Source organism: Cajanus cajan, chromosome 1 (assembly GCF_000230855.2).
Source record: "Cajanus cajan strain Asha chromosome 1, NIPB_CcT2T_4, whole genome shotgun sequence".
In the NCBI taxonomy this organism is placed as follows: Eukaryota; Viridiplantae; Streptophyta; class Magnoliopsida; order Fabales; family Fabaceae; genus Cajanus; species Cajanus cajan.
Genome location: NC_138517.1, coordinates 39200851 through 39222951, shown reverse-complemented (window position 1 = coordinate 39222951; position 22101 = coordinate 39200851). Strand labels below are relative to the sequence as shown.

Here is a 22101-nt window from a genome sequence, read left to right as displayed (position 1 = left end):
TTATATAAATAAATAAATATTATACAAAAGCACTTAATTGTCCGAGTGTTTTTTCAAATATAATATTGTTTGAAAGACAACCCTACGAGATAAACATTTTATCTTGAGTTTATTTTAATAAGAATGCTAACTAAATTAATGATTTTTTAATCTTAATTAATTAAATAATAAGTTCTTATAAGAGAGAGAGAGAGAAATATTATAATATTATGATTTTTAGGTAGACTCACAAGCAACAGCTAAATAAAGTACCATTACCAAAACCAGCTCCCTAGCTCAACTCATCATTGCAACATGACTAGATTCCAACTGGCTTTCATCGCTACCCCAGCCCTCGGCAACCTCGTCCCACTCCTCGAGTTCGCCCTCCTCCTAACCAAACACGACCCTAGATTCTCTGCAACCGTTCTCACCATCTCCCTCCCACAACGACCCCTCGTCAACACCTACCTCCAATCCCGCGCCACCTCAGCCACTAACCTACGCCTCCTCCACCTCCCTCCCGTCGACCCTCCCGCACCCGATCACTACCAATCTTCCGTCGCCTTCCTCTCCCTCCACATACACAACCACAAGCACCACGTCAGAAACGCACTCCTCAGCCTCCTCCCCTCCGAGTCCAACAACTCGGTCCCACTCGCCGCCGTCTTCGTCGACATGTTCTGCACCTCCTTCGTCGACGTCGCCGCCGAGCTCTCCGTCCCGTGCTACCTCTTCTTCGCCTCGCCGGCGAGCTTCCTCGGCTTCACGCTCCACCTTCCCCGAGTCGGCTCGGAATCCGAGTTCGAGATTCCGAGTTTCGAAAACCCCGTGCCCCGCGCCGTTTTGCCCAACCTCGTGTTGGACGCGAACGACGGGCTTTCGTGGATGTTACGCCATGCGGGAAGGTACATGGAAACGAAAGGCATCGTGGTGAATACATTGCATGAGCTTGAACCCCACGCGGTTCAGTCACTCTACAATGATTCACGATTACCACGCGTTTATCCAATTGGGCCGGTTCTTGATCTTGTTGGCTCGGCCCAATGGGATCCCAACCCTGCCCAGTACAAGAGAATCATGGAGTGGCTTGATCAGCAGCCTGCGGGTTCAGTCGTTTTTCTCTGCTTCGGTAGCCTGGGAAGCATGAAGGCGAACCAGGTGGGGGAGATCGCGATTGGGCTTGAACGGGCCGGGGTTAGATTTCTATGGGCCTTGCGGGAGCCACCGAAGGCCCAATTAGAAGACCCAAGAGATTACGCAAACGAAGATGCACTACCGGTACCAGAGGGATTTTTGGAACGGACGAGTGGGAAGGGTTTGGTGTGTGGGTGGGTCCCACAAGCGAAGGTGCTGGGTCATGGTTCCGTTGGGGGGTTCGTGTCGCATTGTGGTTGGAACTCGATTCTGGAGAGTTTGTGGCACGGGGTGCCGATTGCCACGTGGCCGGTGTACGCGGAGCAGCAGATGAACGCGTTTCAGATGGTGAGGGAACTGGGATTGGCGGTGGAGATTAGCGTGGATTATAGAGTGGGTGGGGATCTGGTGCGGGCGGAACAAGTGGAGCGTGGCGTGAGGACCCTGATGGAGGGTGGTGATGAGATCAGGAGAAAGGTGAAGGAGATGAGTGGCAAGTGTAGAGAGGCGTTGATGGAGAACGGGTCGTCGTATAATAATCTAGTGTCGCTGATTCAAGAGTTGACAGGTTGACCAATAAAGTTTCATTCCTGTATTTGAGTTGACTACGATTGCTTTTCGTCAGTTTTTTTATTTATTTTGTTTCTTGCCATATTAGAGATTTGTCTTCCCTAACCACAAAGGGTTAATATAAAGATTATGTTAAGATAAAGTTATTTAAAATTATAAAATACTTTAAGTAAAATTAACGATATACAAACACATGATTTGATTATTATATTTTATAGAAACAATCGGAATGTAAATTAATTTTTCATTATATTAAAAAAATATGTTTAAAATTAAATTGACTTAAACTTGGAACAATGCCTTCCTGGGGGTATGAATAAATTTATGCAAATGATGTTTGTTTTTACCTGAGATCGGTGTGGAGATGATCTTCGGGTAAAATTGGCGAGCCTCCTCTACTTGGTACGTCGGCTGCTCCGAGATGGGATTGGTACTTACAAAAAGAGATTTCAATGCTTAAGTTAGTTTTTATGGGTGTGTAAGTCTCATATATATAATGCACGTACCTTGATGTAGATTAGAGTTTTTCTCATGACTGATAGTGGGATTGGTTACGATTTGATAAGATTGAGATCTTATTAGTTTATCTTATCAGTTGGAGATTGGTCCGACTTGATAAGTCGATGTGGCCCGACCTCTTAGGTGCTGAGTAGGCCCTGATACCGATGTGGGTAGTACACTAGTCCCCTGAACTACGAGTGCTATTAGCCGAGGAGTTAATGCCGAGGTTGGTGGAGGGTCCTGACTCTTCATTTCTGGCCTTGGGTTTAGGGTCACATGTTATTCAAGTGTCGCCTCGTTTCATGAACAGAGGCGAGTGTAATAATGAAGGGTGATGGCTCATAATGACGAGAGGCACCCTATCATTATGACATTGTATTTAATGCCCTTGTTTCGTTGTCATTTTTTGCTTTAAACATTGGTTTCCCTCCTTATTTTCTCACAGCTTCTGCTTTGTCTTTACCGTTCCTCACTCCTTAGTTTCTCCGTCTCCTTCGTTGCCCCCATTATCCCCTTGTGGTAGTGTTCACTTCGCTCGTCATCGACGTTCGCGAGTTTTGATTCTAGGAGTATCAGGTATTTCCCCTCACTCTCCCCCCTTTTGTTAGTCGAGGTTCAAACAATGGTTGGTGAGGGTTCTGCTCCCCCCAAGGTCGCACCGGGCAAGGACAAAGGGAAGGCCAAAGCGCGCGGGGATGTAGTGATGGCGGCCGAGGAAGTGGCCGCCGCCAGTGAGGAGAAGAAGAAGAGGGGTGGAAACAACCCCAAAGATTCACATCCCACCATCTCCGTTCCGGGCTACGAGTGGGTTAGGGGGGATGTTAGGGAGTTCGAGAGTGGGTTTAGAACCTTCCTCGAGGTCAATGCTCTATGGAAATTGTTCTTACCGGAGATCGGTCGTAGGGGACGATCTGCTGGGTAAGATCGGCGAGCCCCCTTCACTGGTACGTTTTATGCTCCAAGATGGGGGTGATACCTGCAAAAGAGACTCCGATGCTAAAGTTAGTCTTTGTGGATGTATGAGTCTCGTATAAGTAATGCATGTACCTGAGTATGAATTAGGGTTTTGTTGGGCATTGGGCCTAAGATCAGTTATGACCTATTTGAATGCCGAGATAACATCATCTAGCGCGTGTCCGAGGTCACTTTGCGCTGAGATGTCGAGTTCGAGCTCGACATGGCTGTACGGATAGTACACTAGCCTCCCGAGCTCCAAAGACCGTGGGTCGAGGAGTTAAGACCGAGCTCATCAAGGAGCACTGACCCTTCGCGTACGCCTGCCTGTCAAGACGCCATGTGTCATAACTGTTACTTCGTGTTCCGAAACGCATGGGCGGCGTGTTGATGGGGTGACGGTTATGCAATGATGGTTTCGCCTCATCATAATGAGCTTCATTAAATGTGTCATCAGGTGCTCTCTCTCTCTCCGACACGTGTCGTGGCCGTTTGAATTTCGGGAAGCCATTTTCTCTCTCTCGCGCCTCTTCCCCTTTTCACTTTACTCTTTTTCTGTGGCTTCTTGCGCACACTGTTTTCCTCGTTTCTGTTCATTTCCTATCTTCGTCCTCTCTGTTTCCGTCGCCGTTTCCGGCAACTGGGTTCTCCTCCTTCCTTATTGCTCTTTCATTTGTCAAGGGGGTACCCAGTATTTTGATTTCCCTGTTCTCTCTTTCTTCTCCAATCTTTCTCTCTTCGATTCTTTTTGTTTTCTTGATGGTTGGAGAGAGTGGTGCCGCATCTTCTGCGCCTGCCAAGGGCAAGGGTAAGGCGCGCGACAAGGCGGTGGCTACCGGAATGGCCGCCGCCGAAAAGAAAAAGGCAGAGAATTTGCATAAGGATCTCGTCCCCGGCGTTCCTGGCTACGACTGGGTCAGGTGTGACGTGGGGGAGTGTCAGAGTGTGTTCAGGTCGTTCATGGAGATCAATGCGATTCGAAAGTCGCATAGGATCTGTGATTCTTCCATCTCCAGTTCATCCGGCTCGAGCCTTGTCGGCCTGATGAGCGTGTCTATATGGGGGGGTCCTTCTGACCCTCATTTCTTTTATGTATACCAGTGTTTCTTTAGGGATTTAGGTGTGTGTCTTCCCTTCACACAATTTGAGTGTGACTTTTTGAATTTTATCAACTCGGCTCCTTGCTAGTTGCACCCCAATAGCTGTGGTTTTTTGAGGGCTTTCCAAGTCCTGTGTTCGGCCTTGGGGATAGAGGTTTCTTTGTCCGTTCTCCTCCATTTTTACCAGTTGGAAATGGGTGTTCCTCCTTATGGCCTGATGTCCCTGAGTGGGAGTAAGGCTGGGGGTCTTTTTTCCCTTTACTCCTAGTCGTATAAGAATTTTAAACAAGAGTTTTTCTGGGTGGCGCTTGTGGATGTCAACCCGTTAGAGGATGGGGCATTCTATTTCGGTGGGTTGCCGAAGTTCCCCTTCTACTGGCGGCCGGTCCCGGCTAGGTTTCACGGAGTGGGGCAGTTGTGATTGTCAGCTTCTGAAACCGCTGCCATTGCAAACCTTGAAGCGCTTCCTCGTCCGTTGGATTGCAAGCTCGTCTTGTCGCTTGCCAACTCGGCGTACAAGGAGCGGGGTCTAGAGAGTGAGTATCTCGTCTTTATTGCTCGTTAGGGTTCTCAAATTTCTTTTACTGATGTATGTGTTCTCTGTACTTGCAGGCATAATGGGCAGGAACAAGTGGCGTGAGTTGAAGCACCGCTACAACATTGCCGAAATTGATGTCCCCGAGCCTCAAGAGGAGGAGGTGGCCCCCCTGGAGACCCGAAGAAAAAGAAAGAGGGGAGAAAAAGAGGTCGAGGGGACCTCTGCCCCTCGAGATGCTGAGGAGGTTACTTAAGGCCGCTGACGCTGACGCGGTCGACCTCACAGGGAGTCCGCCGCTGGAGGGGGCTCCCCAAGTGGCCGCCGAGGAGGTTGCTCCAGCTGCTAAACAGGTCATCCAGGCCACCGAGGTTGGTGCCATGCTTTGTGGTTTTTCTTTTATATTTGCACTTCTTGGTTTTCTGACTTAAGAATGTCTTTTGCAGGCTAGGGATGCTGCCGAGGTCCCGGTGGCTTCGAGCTCGGAGGTACCAAGGGTGGGTATCCCCGTTGCTGAGCAAGGGGCGCCTGCCTCTGCCTTCGCCAATAACCGTGGAAAGGGGCCGAGCTCCGAGGTCCCGACTCCCACTCCCGCAAGCTCGGCATCGCCGTCTGGCTCGTCGAAGGAGCGCCCTAGAAGCCAGTATCTCGCCCAGCACTTTGTAAAGGGTTCCTCCCAGGTGCGGTTGGACCATGTAAGCGCTTCGGAGGACATACACTCTTTATGGAGTGCGGGGGTAACCGCGGAGAAGTTCTTCTCCAGTAGTTTGCTGAGCACGACTGATCAAGCCATGATCGAGTCGGCCGGGCCAGTGGGAGGTCTTGATTCTGCTGAAGTCTTCCTACAGAGGACGATGGCCATCGTGGATCATTGGAAACATAAGTGGGCCAAGCAGCAGGAGGACTTGGCAAAGCTGAAAGGGCGAGTCCAGCCCTTGAAGGAAGAAAACAAGGCATTGGCTCAACGACGCCAAGATGCAGAATGAGGCCGAGCTACAAGCTACCCAGAAGGAGCTAGAGAGGGTCCAGAAGTCCTTGGAGATTGCTCTGAGGTCTAATGAGACTTACGCTGCCCAGGTCCGTGAGTTGCAGGATCTTGCCAAGTCTTCCCGAGCTCGGGTGCGCTCTCTGGAGGATGAGGTCACCGCGCAGAAGGCCGAGTTGGTGGCGGAGGCCGAGAAGCATCTTTGTGACGAGGTGCTTCTCGGTGGCCAAGTAGAGGAGAATGTCGCTTTGAGGGTGTACCTTGCGAAGCTGGAGGAGGCGAAGGCGGGGTTAGAGAAGATGCTCGAGGAAACTGAGCGGGCTGTCGTGTTTGAGCACAAGAGGGGATTCCTCAAGGGAGCTCGCCAGGTGAGGTTTCTCGCGCCGGGGGTTGATCTCTCTTCCATGCATGTGGAGAAAGAAGTTCGCTTCGGGAAGCTGGTGAAGGAGGATGACCTTGCGGACAGCTCTAGCGACAACACCTCTTTCTAGGCCATTTTTTGTAATAGCTTAACTCTTTTGGTCCTTTTTCCCCTTGGATCCCATGTCTTGAACTGGTAGACCTTGTTGTGTATATATATATTTTTTGGTTGTTCACCTTTGCGCTTTTGATGGGTTTGTCTGGACCTCTGATTTCGTGTTTACGCTTTAGGCTTGGTTTTTTCCTGTTTGCGCGATTTGAAAAACACGGTCATAATTTGCTGTGTATTTTTGTACTTTGTGGTGTTCAGACTCGATTTAGAGCAAAGTGATTTGTTCCAAGGTTCAAATCCGACCTTGGGTGAAAGCGAGATATTTCGCAGTGAGGTTCGAACTCGACCTCGAGTTGATTATACTAAGGTTCGAACTCGACCTTGAGTTGATTATACCGAGGTTCGAACTCGACCTTGAGTTGACTATACCAGGGTTCGAACTCGACCTTGAGTTGAATATACCAAGGTTCGGATTCGACCTTGAGTTGAATATACCAAGGTTCAGATTCGACCTTGAGTTGAATATACCGAGGTTCGGATTCGACCTTGAGTTGAATATACCGAGGTTCAGATTCGACCTCGGACTAAAGTAGAACGAATCGTATGATGGTTCGAACTCGACCTTGAATTTAGTGTGACATGAATAATATTAAGGTTCGGACTCGACCTTGGATTTAAGCGAAACGTATTCAGGGTTCGTACTCGACCTTGATTAAGAGCGAGATAAGTCAGACCAAGGTTCGAATTCGACCCCGGCTTAAAGTAAAATAAGTTGTGCAAAGGTTCGAACTCGACATCGGCTTAGCATAAGACATTTTATGGTAAAATGATGTAAAACTAAGAGAACATGAATGGAAAAGAATGAGTTATTTTATTGATTGTGTATGTGTGCCTCGTTAAAAGACCGAGGCGGGAAAAGAGTGCACAGCTCATTCTTACAGGTTTAGCTGAAATAAAATTTAAGGTGCGTGGCGTTCCAAGTCCACGGGATGACTTTGCCACTGAGCTCTTCTAGCCTGTATGCCCCATTTTCTAAGTCTTCTACAACTCGGAATGGGCCACCCCAGCTGGGTGCAAGCTTTCCTTCGGACGTGTCTTTTCGTGCGTCGCCTAATAGTCGCCACACCAAGTCGCCAATTCGGAAAGAGCGAGGTCGCACTCGCGTGTTGTATCTTTTGGAAGCTCAGAGTTTACAAGCTTCTTCGTGAATCCAAGCTTCATCTCTGAGCTCGTCAATCAAGTCGAGGTCAGCTGCTAATTCTTGAGCGTTCTGCTCGCTGTTGAAGATCTGGCATCGGTGAGATGTCTCTCCGATTTCCACTGGGATCATTGTGTCAGCTCCGTAAGTCAGCCTGTAAGGCGTTTCTTGTGTTGTTGACTGGGGGTGCAATGGTATGCCCAAAGGATGCTGGGGAGCTGTTCGGCCCATTATCCTTTGGCGTTCCCTAGCCGCTTCTTAAACTCTCGGAGGATGACCTTGTTGGCGGCCTCGGCCTGGCCATTGGTCTGGGGGTGTTCCACCGAGGTTAGAAGGTGTTTGATACCGAGCTCTCGGAGGAAATCCTCAAAGCTTTGTGCGATGAACTGCTTGCCGTTATCGGTGACGAGGGATTGAGGGATGCCAAATCTGCATATGATGTTTTTCCAAGTGAATTTTTGGACATTTTCGGTGGTGATCTTGGCGAGTGGGCATGCCTCGATCCACTTGGTGAAATAATCCACTGCCACCAGGAGAAATTTGAGTTGACCTTTCGCGGGGGGAAACGGTCCCAGGATGTTCATTCCCCACTGGGCGAACGGCCACGGAGACATCATCAGGTGGAGGGCTTCGGGCGGCTGCCGATGTGTGTTGCCAAACTGTTGGCACTCTTTACATTTTTGCACGTAGGCTTGGCAGTCTGACTTCAAGGTGGGCCAGTAGTATCCAGCTTGGAGTACCCTGGTCGCCATCGAGCGCGCTCCAGAATGCATGCCACATATGCCTCGGTGAATTTCTTCGATGACATAAGCGGCTTGAGGTGTGGTCAAATACTTGAGCAGGGGGGTGGAGATGTCGCGCTTGAACAATTCGTCTCTGACAATTACGAATTTAGCCGCTTTTACCCTCATCTTCCGAGCTTCATCTTTATCCTCGGGCAAGGTTCCTGACTTCAAGTAGTTCCAAATACATGTCATCCACCCTAGTTCTTCGTTGTTGCTAGCGTTGACGATCTTATCGGCCAAGTTGGGCGAATGCAAGGTTTCTTAGATAATGGTCCGATGTTGTCCAGGGCGCTTGGTACTGGCGAGCTTTGATAGGAGGTCGGCTATGGTATTTTGTTCTCGCGGTACATGTTGTATAGTGAACTCGTCAAAGGATGAGATCTGGTGTGATGCGACATGGAAGTACTGCTGTAGAAGAACATCCTTAGCCTGGTACGTCCCACTGAGTTGTTCCACCATGAGTTTTGAGTCGCTGTTGCAACTCACTCTTCGTGCCCCGAGGTCGCAAGCTAGCCTCAGTCCTACGAGAAGCGCCTCATATTCCGCCTGGTTATTGGTCACTTTGAAGCTGAACTTGAGGGATTACTCCAAAGTGACTTGATTTGGTCCTTCCAAGATGATACCTGCACCACCACCTTTAGAGTTGGAAGACCCATCAACATGCAAGGTCCATACCTGTGGTTCATCGGCCGAGGTCGGGGTCAGTTCGGCTACGAAGTCGGCCAAGCATTGAGCTTTCAGAGCTCCGCGACTCTCATACTGGATGCCGAACTTAGACAACTCGACTGACCACGCTATCATCCGCCCGCGAGCTCTGGCTTTCTTAGGATTTACTTGATTGGGTAGTCGGTTTTGACTATTACCTGGTGACTCCGAAAGTAAGGCCGGAGACGCCGAGCTGCGATGATGAGTGCTAGCGCAAGCTTTTTAATCGTCTGGTATCGTTTCTCGGCGTCCTGGAGGACTCGGCTGATGAAGTAGACTGGTGTCTGCATTTTTTGGTGCTCTTGCACGATAATCGCGCTGATCGCGCCGTCTGCTACTGCCAGATATAATAGGAGGTCGGCCTGGTGGTCCGGCCTCTGAAGGATTGGCGGGGTCGTGAGGAAGGTTTTGAAGCTTCGGAAAGCTCCCTCGCACTGTTTCGTCCACTCGAAGAATTTGGGCCTCCATAGCAGGGTGAAGATTGGCCCTGCCTTCTCCGCCAACCTGGGGATAAATCGGGAGAGGGAGACCAACCTTCCTGCGAGACGCTGGACGTCTTTCACAGTCTGGGGGCTTTGCATCTGAATGATGGCTTTGCATTTCTTCAGATTGGCTTCAATTCCCCTACTGGTGATCATGAAGCCAAGGAACTTACCCCCCTGGATGCCGAAGACGCACTTCTCTGGGTTGAGACGCATGTTGGGCTTCCTGATCTGGCTGAACACCTCGGCCAGGTCGGCAGCATGAGCTTCGGCTGAGGTGGTCTTGACCACCATGTCATCGACGTAGACCTCCATGTTTCATCCGATCTACTGGTGGAAAACCTTGTCCATCAGTTGCTGGTAGGTGGCCCCTACATTTTTTAGGCCGAAGGGCATCACTCTGTAGCAGTAATTGGCGTGATCGGTGATGAATGACGTATGCACCTCGTCTGGTGGGTACATCATGATCTGGTTGTACCCGGAGTAAGCATCAAGGAAACTGAGAAGGGCGTGCCCAGATGCTCCGTCAACCAGCCTGCCGATGCTCGGCAAGGGGTACGAGTCCTTGGGGCATGCTTTATTTAGGTCGGTGTAGTCGACGCATATGCGCCACTTCCCCAAGCTCTTCTTTACCAGAACCACATTTGCCAGCCATGTGGTGTACCTGACCTCACGGATGAAGCCAACGTTTAGCAACTTTTGCGTCTCGATGATGATGGCCTCCCGCCTTTCGCCACCGACCTTCCGCTTTCTCTAAGCCACGGGTTTGGCCTCTTTGTAAATTGCTAACCTGTGAAAAATGAGGTTAGCGTCTATACCTGGCATGTCGGCACTGGACCATGCAAAGAGGTTGGCGTTCTTGAGGATTTCAGCTTCAAGTTGTTGCCGTAACTCTGGGCTCAACTGCCTGCTGATTTTTGTGCACTACCCAGGGAGTTTTTCGATCTGGAGGTCATCGAGCTCGTCGATGGGACTCGGTCATTCGTCATGGGAGTCAGACCTCGGATCGAGGTCAGTAATGTCTGCGTAGGTGATGTGAGCCACTGTGGGGGGATCACTCTTGCAACGCTCGTCGAATGAAGAAACCTTCAGGCTCTCGACGTAGCATTGCCGAGCCGTCTTCTAATTTGCCTTGACAGAGATGATCTTGCCGTCATTTCCTGGGAACTTCATGGTGAGATGTGGGGTGGACACCACTGCTCCGAGTTGGTTCAGCATCGGCCTTCCAATAATGATGTTGTAGGACGTGTTGGCTTCTATGAGGAGGTATCGGACCATAATCCTCCTTGTGGCGGGAGAGGTTCTGAAGGTCGTTAGCAGGTCCACATATCCCCGAGTGTGTACTCGCTCTCCTGCAAAACCGACTTGGGGCTCTATGTGAGGTTAGATGAGAGAGTGAGGGATGTCTAACCTGAGGAACGTCGGCCAATATAGGACGTCAACCGAGCTCACTTGGTCAATTAACGTCTTGTGGACCTCCCAATTGGCTAACTCCACGGCGATGACCATTAGGTCATCCTGGTTGGGGCTGACGCCAACGTAGTCTTCGTCAGTGAAGGTGATCGGTGGTGATAGACTATGGCCAAGACCAAGGAATCCAAGAGGTGATATACTAAAAGAACCAAGAGGAATGGGATGATCTTAAAGACCTTTTTCATATATTTTGTACATAGTTCCTTTGTATAGGTCTAATTTTGCCTTTGTATTTATGAGGCACTTTACTTGCTTTTCATTAGTGATTGTATATTGATTTTAGGGTGGGTTACTTGGAGAGTTTAACTCCATTTAACCTCCTTTGTTGATACATTCATTTTATATTTTTTCAGTAGGGAAAAAGGGGTGGCATTTAGCAATGCTTGAGGGTGTGACTAGTAATTGGGCCAGAATTGGGCCTAGGCAAAATTTTGCATATTAGACTCATTTTGCTCCTAATTTTTCATAGATTTGATTTAGCTAGGTCTCATCATCATATGATGAACCTAACTAAACCAAATCAAAGAATTTCAAAATAAATCATGGAGCATTTTGGAGCCTTGACCGCCTAGCTTGTGTCTTAGTTCTTGGCCAAAATTCACTAGTTCTTTCTTCAAGTTTTGAAGCTTGCCTTCCAAGTTTCTAAACCTTGATAGGTTAGGCTGACCTTACCATGGTTCTTAAGTGAACCATGGTCAAGGTTAGCTTCTCCTACAAGTTTTATAAACCATGGAAGGTTAGCTACACCTTACCATGGTTCCTAGTGAACCATGGTTAAGGTTAGCTTCTCCTAGAAGCTACCTCTCCCTATAATTTCGTTTTCTCTTCACTTGTAATCACTTTTGGACATTAATGAGACTTAGAATTCAGAAATTCTCTCTCATTTTCAAGAGTCAAATTCGTGAGAAAAACTTCTCCTAGTTTTCTCTCAAAGTTCCTTCTCCTAGAAGCTTGGTTCTTCAAGCTTCTTCACCTCTCTAAGAGGTAACCGAACCTCCTCAAAGGTGCTTCTCCTCCATTGAAGCTTCTTCAAAGGAGAATTCCAAGGTCAAAACGTGATAACCTCATGGAGCATTTCGGTCCTTGCATGGAAAGCTTGGAAGAATATCAATCCTCTCCAAGTACTTCCATCAGTTTTGGTATCTAGAGCCTAGTGCTCTTGAGGTTATGTGTTTCTAATTTTTTCTTCATTGAATCCGTGTTGTTCCTTCCTTATCTTTGTCTAAATATGTGTTTGCTGCATGGATCTAAATTTTCTAAATTTTTTTGATAGATCCTATATGTCACAAAAGAAGTAAGTTGATTCATGTTCTTGCTTGTTTCCGAATCCGTGAATCACTTGTGTTGTGCTTTAGGTTCTCTTATTCTTGTACGTTTTTGTATTTGGTTGAGTCTTCTCCATTCTATAACATGTGTCCGTGATTGGACAACATTCATTGAGCATAGATTTTATTTTTGAATCACTTGTTTTGTCATAGAAGTCATGTGTAGTCCTTTTCATGTTGAAAATTCCTAGACTAGCTTGTTGACCTAATATTTTTGTGTGTCCGAATTTTTTGTATTTTCTTATTAAATCTGAACCTTACCTATATGTGCTTTTGATTTACATATTTGAGTTCATGATTTGCTATTAGTTCTAGCAAATTTCTTAGAGTTAGGTTTCCTTTATGTCTTGTTAAAAGTTTGTCAAGAAAATGCTTCAAACACTCTCCTATTAGGTTCTCTTCAATTCTTTGGTGTGGCTGAAACTTTTATAATTTTTGTACTCATTAAAACAGAGGCAAAACAGAGGTTTAAGTGTGTGAAAAGCATTAGAAAAGCAAAAGAAAAAGTGCTTAAAAATTTGACATTAAAATAGCACAAAATTGTGAAGCACTAGTTTAATGATGCATGTGAAAACCTCTTGTTTTGTGTGAAAATCTTTTGCAGCAGTTTTAATTCATCAAAACCGAGTTTCATATATGTTAAAAAGGCATTAAAACTCCTGGTTGTTAAATGAAAAAGAAGTGAAAAATATATTACAAAAAGAAAAGAAAGAAAATAGCAAAAGAAGAAGCCAAAAGGAGTGAAAAACTAGTTTACTAGCTCTCGGTCTTTGGTATGTGTAGCTCTCGGTTTTGGTAATATTTTTGCATATAAATTTCTTATCCAGCCACATCATTTGTGTCTTATTTTTGTTTCTAATCTTAGCTTTTGATTTGTAATCCATTCTAGTGCCTTTGATAGGATATCTCTTGTGTGCTAGCTTTCCAAAATTAGCCTTAATTGTTGTTTGTCATTTTTGTGAAACTCCTTCTAGTTTGTCTCATTTCATTCCACCAATTGGTGTAGCTATTCTAAATTGTTCCTTTTCAGTTTTTGCACTAATATTCCAGCAACTTAAGGTGTGTTGAGTGCCTCTTGGAAGGTGTTGAAGGCCAAGCTTAAGGATAGCCAATATTGAAGGATTTTGGTGGTGACCTAGGAGCTTGTTTCTCATTGGATTGGATTCTTGGAAATTCAAACACCTAGGAGTAACCAACATCAAGGTTACTTCTAAAGAGGAGTGAAACACATTGTGAGGCTGCAAGCTAGGTGGCTGAATTGGAGAAAGAAGGAGCAAGAATTTTGAAAATTTTTGTGAAAATTTGGAGACTAATTTTAGTGACGGAATTTTTTAGTTTCTAAAATTTGTTTTTCCTTACAAAATCCGTCTCTAAAATTTGTTTCTAATTAGTGGCTAATTTTTTTTTCTTTGAAATTAAGTGCAGCCACTAATTTCATTTGAATGTGAATTTACATTTCATTTGGAGTGTAAATTTGCATTTCATTTGAAGAAAATTTGAATTTCATTTTTCTTGTAATTTTTGATTTCCAAATTTTTGTACAAGGCCTTTATTAAGGAGTGTCTTGGAGTGCCTTTGGTGTATCTCCATCTCTCCTTAAGTGTTCTCATAGTAAATTCGTTTAGTACTTGTGAGAGGGTCCTTGATGGTCTTTGGTGCCTTTCAAGCTCTCACCTAGGTTTAATTGCTTAATCGCCTAGTTTATGTTTTCTTGTCTTTAAGATTTTAAGCAATTTATGTTTTCATGCAATTTATGTTTTAAGCAATTTATGTTTTCAAGTTTTAATTGCATTGCTTAATTGTACACAGTAGGCACTTGCTTGTTATTTTTCTTTTGAAAAGAACTTTGTGAAAATATTTTGTGCAAGGCAAAGTACAAAGGGGTTTAGAGATTTTTACTTGAAGAGGCTTGGTTATTAAGTGGCTCGATAGTAGCTCACCTCCCTCCAAAGTTCAATTTGTACTCTTAGACCTCCAAGTGCCAAGTCTAGCACTTCCAAAAATATTATTTTCTTAAAATCTATTTTTGTGTGAAGAGAAAAATCTTGTTGTTTAAAATGTCTCAACAATCCAACTATAGTGGAAGTGATAGCTCTCCTAAAAATATTTCTTACTTAACAAAAGAGCTAAAATCACTTAAACTATGGAAGAAGCAAGAGGCCTTTCAAAAAGAGAAGGAGAAAATTGAAAGAGAGGCCAAACTTGCTATCCTAGATGAGAAGTTGAGAATTCTTAAACAAGAAGAAGAAAAATTGAAAGAAGACATGAGAAAACACAAAAGAAGAAGAAAAATGAAAATCAAAAGAAAAGAAGAAATAGAAAAAAATAAAGAACTTTGTGCAGGGAAGAGTAAAGAGGAAGAAATATCTTCTAAAGGATTTGTGACTAAAGAGAATTGTTTTAGTATTAAAACTCCTATGAAAAAAATTATCTTTATTCATAAAGATCTTAACTCTTGCCCTCATTCTACCACTAGTCTTGAAGAGGAGATTCATAAATCCATTATTTTTAAAGAAAAAGAGTCTCAACTTCAAGATTTGGTGAAAGAGAAGTGGACTTCATTTAGTTCTACTTCTCATGCTACTTCCTTGGTGGTGTCCAAGGTAAATAGCCTTCCTTTGTGTAGGACTTTTCCTACCTTAGTTGTGTCAATAATGCACCCAATTTATGGAATATATTATTTGTTGGATATAACATCTGAACCTTCAAGGTTCTTTGTGACAAATTCTTTACATAACTATCCAACAAATAATATAATCCAAAATTGTTTAGGAAATTTCTTACTAGTATTTTCCTTATTTTATAGGAAATGCCTAGGTTACCATATAGCACTACTACAAAAATACTATTTTACATCACCATTTTTACATCAGTTAAGCAAGAAACGATGTAAAAAGAAAGCACGGTGGCATTATTGTAATTAAGGGTATAATATTAAGCATATTTACATCGGTTTTTAGTAGGACCGATGTAAATATTACATATTCTACATCGGGTTTAAGACGAACCGATGTAATATTAAAATCACGGTGGCATTTTTATGAATAAGAGGCTCAATCATAAAGAGATCTACATCGGTTTACATAGTGACCGATGTAATATTGAGAACTCTTTCCTACCCCGCGCGTGCCCAAGAGTAGGCATTCTCCCTGAAGCCCTTGCTAGCTACTGAATATTGAGAAGGTTTCCCTGTGCGCGCGCATGAGCCTTTGCCCCCCATTGCACCACCGTCGCCCCGCCGTTGCCGCGCCCTTTCCGCGCCCTTTCCCCTGAATAACCCTCTGTAAGCATCATCGATTCATTTCTCTCCTTTTCTCAGTTTAGGGTTTATTTCCTTTTTTTTTTGTTTCTATCAAATTGGGCCGCGAAGGTTAAGTGAAGGGAGGGAGAGGCCCACTACTCTACCGTTTGGGGAGCATTCGACGCCGCGCCATGCGGCGGAGCAGGCGTCGGCGGTGGTCCAGTTGGTGAGGAGGTTGCCGTGGGTGTCGCTTTGGAGGCGGAATTGGGTGAGGGCGTGTGTATCATTCTGGTATGCTCCCTCTGCGATGCAGAGGATGGACAGGGCCAAGGTTAAGGCCAGTTCGGGGTTTATGGGAGAGAGAGAAAGCCTTTTCATGTTAATGTTATGGTGTGTGGGAAGGGAGGGAAGGCGGGTGCACCAAGGTAGCAGGTAGGGCCGCACCCAAGTGGGACGCATAGTGCTTGGTGGCGTTGTGAGGGTTTTGGGGAATGTCATCTGTAAGTGACAGAATGTGAGTTATTAGTGTGTGTGTGTGTCTCAAATGCCTATGTGTATGTATGTGTGGGAGACAGAGACAGTAATGCAAATCTTTGACCGTTGACTTTTCACATTACATACTTATAAATTTGTATAAAGATGGAAACTATCCTATCTTTATTATGATCCATTTAACATCTCGAGAAAAATGCTGACATCTAACATATAGATTGGGATTAAATTATAAGGTGTGTGGTGTTTTTATAATGCCCCTAATTGCCACTGTGTGTGTTTGTGTCTCCCATTACCCAATTTGCCACTATTACTTTCCTTGTTATCTATATTGTATACACAACCATTGCATAATTGGATGTTTCATCTGCAAAAGGGGAGAAAAACCATTACTTTATTTCCCTTTTTTTCTGCTGGTCAAAATATCAGTTTTATATCTCAATCTTTGGACCCCTACCCTCACCGGAATTTCATTACTAGGCACTAGCTAGGCTGGGAGTAGAAGTCAAAAACAATATGAGATTGAGTGAGGGAAAAGGATTTGTTGTGAGATGAAATAAAGTGACTTAATTTGGCATTAGAAACATAGGTTAATCCGATTAAAATACATGGTTAGAAAATCAATTTCCAAAAGCTTGTGTATAAAAAAAACATTTGTCATAATATGTCAATGCCCTAATTAAGAAGGAAAAAAGTTGTGAATTTGTAATATGAAACAGTTTTACATCTCATTTAATTACAATCCGTCATATATTTTATTAAGAAATTAACATATTAATTAACTTTTCAGGAGATATGTTTAATGCTAATAACTTAGTTTAAAGAAAGAAAGTGTTGATAAAGTATTATGGGTAAAAAAATGTCATCATTTTCTCATTGAAAGTCATAAGAAAATTTATTTCTGTCATGACCTGCAAATCCTGGACCTCAGCAAAAGTTTCAAGCTTACTGATCGTTCATTGTATGCTGTAGGCCTTGGTTGCCGTGATCTTACAAAACTGAACATCAGTGGTTATTCAGCCTTCAGTGACAGTGCCCTGGCTTACCTTGCCAGCTTCTGCCGAAAGCTGAAAGTTTTGAATCTCTGTGGATGTGTTAAAGCTGCATCTGATACTGCTTTACAGGTATGATTGAGACTTGTTGGTTTGTCATCTTCATAGAAGAACTAAGATGGTTGAGTATTAATCCAATAAATAAATGAAATGCAGGCTATTGTCGTAGCATTCTGGGATTCCTCCTAATTAAAAAGGCCAAAGGTTCGTAAAAAGAAGTTTATTTACCCTCTGCATTTGACATTTCTTTAAATTTGATCTTGTTTTAGTGTAACTCTGTTTTATTTGTTTTAGTGTAAATCTGTGATTTGGGTTTTTTGATTGTTTTTCGTTTGTGGGGGTCTTGAATTCTCTCTAAGTTTTGAACCAAAATTCAGAATTTAGAATTGAATATAAGCCTATTATAATAGGAATTTTGTGCAGTACTGAATCTACCTATTGCTTATTTTGAAAGTTCAAAAATTAGTAATGAGAATTTTCAGTTTAGTGCTATAACCACTAATACTATATCAAGTTCATAAACTTGATTTTATTTAGAAATATAATAATCAACTCCTATCTACTTAAAAAACCACTTTTGTTTTATAAGTACATTTTTTAATTTTAAACAAACTGGTCCATTGTGGTAGCATACTATAGTGGAGTAGCATAGCAGTGGTCCTGGGTCGCTATGAGATTCAAATAGTGAATCAGTTTTCAACAGCAGCCATTGTTGCTACAAAATAATATTAACAAATTCATAATCAAAAAAGGATCCAAGTAAAGTTACTGCAATGGCTGGAACGGATGATAATTGTGCAGCCGGGAATGAGTCTGCTGGTCCTAAAAAGGATGCAGTTGCTGCTGCTGGACATGATCAGGATAATACACAAGCAGGTGCTGGCCCTGGCGGTGCTGCCACACCTGCAGTTGGTGCCTTGGTGGTCACGGCTGATACACTAACGCAAGGTGATGCAGCAACTGTTGCTGAAGGTGACTCAGCTGCTGCACCAAAAGTTACGGACGGAGGAACACTAAATGCTTCTGTTTCGGGTCCAACATTGGAACTGACTTGCGTTGATAACCACACTAAGGCTGCTCCTGCAGTAGGAGCTGTCCAATATGCAGCTGATCCAGCACCGTTTGGGAAGCAGCTAGTTAGCACCGCAAGTAGAAACACGCAGCAGCTAAACCAGCTTCACCAACTTGCCGTGGACAACAGTAAGAGAGATAATTCACTTGAAGGAATGCCATCCTTGGAAGATATATCTACTGAGCAAAGACAGTCTGGCTCGGATGATAATGAAGATGCCATCAGAGCTTGCTAGTGATGTTTAAGTACATTTTAAAATGCCTGTTCTGTTGATTTATCTTTTATTGATCACTGTCACGAGTACCAAATTGTTCCTCTTTTTTTTTTTTTTTTTTTTTGACATCACTGGGTTGAATAAGACATGATTTCCTTCTATCACTGGCACTTGCTGATATTATTTTAACTGTACTGGCAGGTTTGAACTTGATATGTTGTTAGAGTCTGTAAATGTGACAACCAAACGAGTTGAAGAGCTGTTAGATAAGATCAATAATAATACAATTAAAGGAGACAGCCCAATTCGTATTGAGGAACACTTAACAGGTAATTCTTTTCAATTAAACAGTGGAATTGGTCGGTTTTATTTGTCCTGAATGTGGTTTGGTCTTTGCTACTTTTTTGTCCCAGATGCAAAGTGCCCCCAATTTTTGTCTCAGATGTGCTCTAACACTGTTTTCATTGTATGCAGCCTTTTTTATTTTCTCTTTTTCCTCTCCTCTATACCTAAATTCCTATAATTTCTGCCTACAAAAAACTGGGTGACTGAAATCTCAATATCTGCTACATAAATTTAATAGAATTTTATGTAATTAGTCTTCAAAAGTTATGCCATACACAATGCAATAGAAATTTATGCTTATACTATTCAACACAAGTTTTTAATTTATGGGCACAAGGGTTAGCTATGGTTTCTAATAGAATGATGCTAAAGCTAAACTGATCTTAATAATCTTCATGTAGTTTATAAATCATCTACTGCTTGAATCTATATTCACTTTGCCTAGTGTGCTAGAACTTACAATTCTTGTTCTGTTTTAGAAAAATCTTCAGTAACATGTTATTTCAATGAATGACCAATATAATTAATATAACATGTATTTAATTTTGGCCATATTATTTATTTAAATTTCCAGTTTAATTATGATAATGTTATGTACAGATTGCAATTCAAGTAGTGAAGGTGAACACCAAGACACATGATGGTACTAGTTACTTGTAAATAGTTGGTTACTTGATTTGGATTTTTTATGTTCCTTTCAAGACATGAAAACAAAATCAATCTTTTTAAACTTAGCCAAAGAATCAGTTTATTATAAAATAGAACCTGCTCACTATTCTGTTGTAACTGGTCTCACTATTCAGTTGTAACTGGTAAACTAATTACCTTTTATAACAGATTGGCACTCATAGGGCAAAGACTGTTGAAATGATTTGTATTGTCTTATTATTATGTGATTAGTTATTAATTTATCTTTGATAGCAGAAATACAGGATCAGTAAAAATATGCATGGACAAACCAATTATACTGGCAACAATAAAATTGGTGAGGGAACATTTTCTTTTTTAATTTTCTTTACATGTATTTCATAAGCAAAATATGAACTAAGCAGGACCTATCTTTTACCAAGCATTAATTTTTTGAAAATGAATTTCTCTTACCAGCATCAACCATAGAAGCAACAGGCAGAATGCCAGAAGCAAGTGGAATTCAAATGAAACATTTAAACATAGGCCTCCAGACAAGGGTGAAATCATCAAAGAACACATAGTCACTCAATTAGATTTAGAAATTGTACTATGAATGACTTTTGAGAGTCTTTTCAGAGACATTGTTTTTGTTTTGGCTCTTGGTTCAATGTTTTCATTTTGGCTCTTGGTTTCAATGTTTTCATTATTTTGTAATGATTTTATTCTGGGAAATGCTTCTATATAGCAGCTGGCATAGCACTTAGAAATGGTTCAACAAACATGGATGTCCTCCTTGCTTTAGGAACTACAACATCTAATATTTATTCTGTTTGTGCTCTTCTGGATGGTGCCTTTACTGGATTTTGGTCTCCAATATACTTTGAAACAAGTGTTGTATTGTTGGGCAAGTATTTGGTGTGCCTTGTTTTTTTCACAGAAAATGAAAGTGAAACTACTTTTGTTTTGTTTATTTTATACTTAAGGATCAAAACTTGTCAATCAGGCGTGTTTTATATTTCATGAAATCTGCTTGATTAACAAACTTGATTACTAAATTTTCAAGTATTTTAACATATACTTTTGTTTGTAGGTTATCATGATTATATGTCATTCTTGTGTGTTTGATATATATATATATATATATATATATATCTGTTTATTACAGGTAACCAGAAAAAATAAAAAATAAATAATTTTTTTTTTAAAACTACAATCTACATCGGTTGTAAATAAAACCGATGTAGATTTGTGCACAAATCTACATCGATTTTATTTACAACCGATGTAGATTGGTGTACAAAATCTACATCGGTTTTTTTAGAACCGATGTAGATTTACAAATCTACATCGGTTTTTCTGACAACCGATGTAGATTTTGCACAAATCTACATCGGTTTTAAAACCGATGTAAAATAAAATGTGTTTCTACATCTCCCAATTCTACATCGGTTTTCAAACCGATGTAGATTACCTATTTGAACCGATGTAGATGATAGATCTTGTAGTAGTGTAGGGTACTTTAGGCAAGATGTTTTAGTTTTTAGGATTAAGTCTTTAGTGTGCTATAGTTTTAGTTTTAGCACATTTTTAGGATTTAGAAATATACCTAGTCTATGTTTAGGAGAGGATCCTATTCATTATATTAGTAGGTCTAGTGTCATAGATTTCTTTAGGTTCCATGAAAGGATTCCTTCTAGGATATTCCTTTCACATTTATTTTTTGAAAATATTACCTCTGATGAATTTTATTATATATTTGTAGGTATGGCCAATAATCATGAGGACCCTCGAGATTTGAGGTCAAATCCTTTTCAAGAGGGAGGGGATGATAGACTATGGCCAAGGCCAAGGAATCCAAGAGGTGATATACTAAAAGAACCAAGAGGAATGAGATGATCTTAAAGACCTTTTTCATATATTTTGTACATAGTTCCTTTGTATAGGTCTAATTTTGCCTTTGTATTTGTGAGGCACTTTACTTGCTTTTCATTAGTGATTGTATATTGATTTTAGGGTGGGTTACTTGGAGAGTTTAACTCCATTTAACCTCTTTTGTTGATACATTCATTTTATATTTTTTCAGTAGGGAAAAAGGGATGGCATTTAGCAATGCTTGAGGGTATGACTAGTAATTGGGCCAGAATTGGGCCTAGGCAAAATTTTGCATATTAGACTCATTTTGCTCTTAATTTTTCATAGATTTGATTTAGCTAGGTCTCATCATCATATGATGAACCTAACTAAACCAAATCAAAGAATTTCAAAATAAATCATGGAGCATTTTGGAGCCTTGACCGCCTAGCTTGTGTCTTAGTTCTTGGCTAAAATTCACTAGTTCTTTCTTCAAGTTTTGAAGCTTGCCTTCCAAGTTTCTAAACCTTGGTAGGTTAGGCTGACCTTACCATGGTTCTTAAGTGAACCATGGTCAAGGTTAGATTCTCCTACAAGTTTTATAAACCATGGAAGGTTAGCTACACCTTACCATGGTTCCTAGTGAACCATGGTTAAGGTTAGCTTCTCCTAGAAGCTACCTCTCCCTATAATTTCGTTTTCTCTTCACTTGTAATCACTTTTGGACATTAATGAGACTTAGAATTCAGAAATTCTCTCTCATTTTCAAGAGTCAAATTCGTGAGAAAAACTTATCCTAGTTTTCTCTCAAAGTTCCTTCTCCTAGAAGCTTGGTTCTTCAAGCTTCTTCACCTCTCTAAGAGGTAACCGAACCTCCTCAAAGGTTCTTCTCCTCCATTGAAGCTTCTTCAAAGGATAATTCCAAGGTCAAAACATGATAACCTCATGGAGCATTTCGGTCCTTGCATGGAAAGCTTGGAAGAATATCAATCCTCTCCAAGTA

General features: G+C 42.5%; 1 protein-coding gene across 10 annotated transcripts; it reads left to right on the top strand.

Moving 5' to 3' along the window:
- Window positions 1-213: 213 nt before the first annotated feature.
- Window positions 214-21850, top strand: LOC109816670 (UDP-glycosyltransferase 43). Of its 10 annotated transcripts, XM_083060290.1 has the most exons (11): window positions 214-4777; window positions 4854-5147; window positions 5223-15484; window positions 16907-17058; window positions 17143-17190; window positions 18474-18601; window positions 19218-19260; window positions 19542-19602; window positions 19722-19804; window positions 20338-20412; window positions 21010-21850. In XM_083060290.1, the coding sequence occupies exon 1, from the start codon at window positions 295-297 to the stop codon at window positions 1687-1689; it is 1395 nt and encodes a 464-aa protein (XP_082916416.1). In that variant the 5' UTR covers window positions 214-294; the 3' UTR covers window positions 1690-4777; window positions 4854-5147; window positions 5223-15484; window positions 16907-17058; window positions 17143-17190; window positions 18474-18601; window positions 19218-19260; window positions 19542-19602; window positions 19722-19804; window positions 20338-20412; window positions 21010-21850. The 10 variants fall into 10 exon arrangements, with proteins under 10 accessions (XP_082916416.1, XP_082916412.1, XP_082916408.1 ...); XM_083060286.1 differs by lacking the exon at window positions 20338-20412; XM_083060282.1 differs by lacking the exons at window positions 20338-20412; window positions 21010-21850 and adding an exon at window positions 17739-18303 and having other exon boundaries at window positions 19722-20088.
- The last annotated feature ends 251 nt before the right edge of the window (window positions 21851-22101 follow it).

Bases quoted from the DNA above. Each gene is read 5' to 3' on its own strand.
- LOC109816670 (XM_083060299.1), top strand. From the start codon at position 295: ATGACTAGATTCCAACTGGCTTTCATCGCTACCCCAGCCCTCGGCAAC.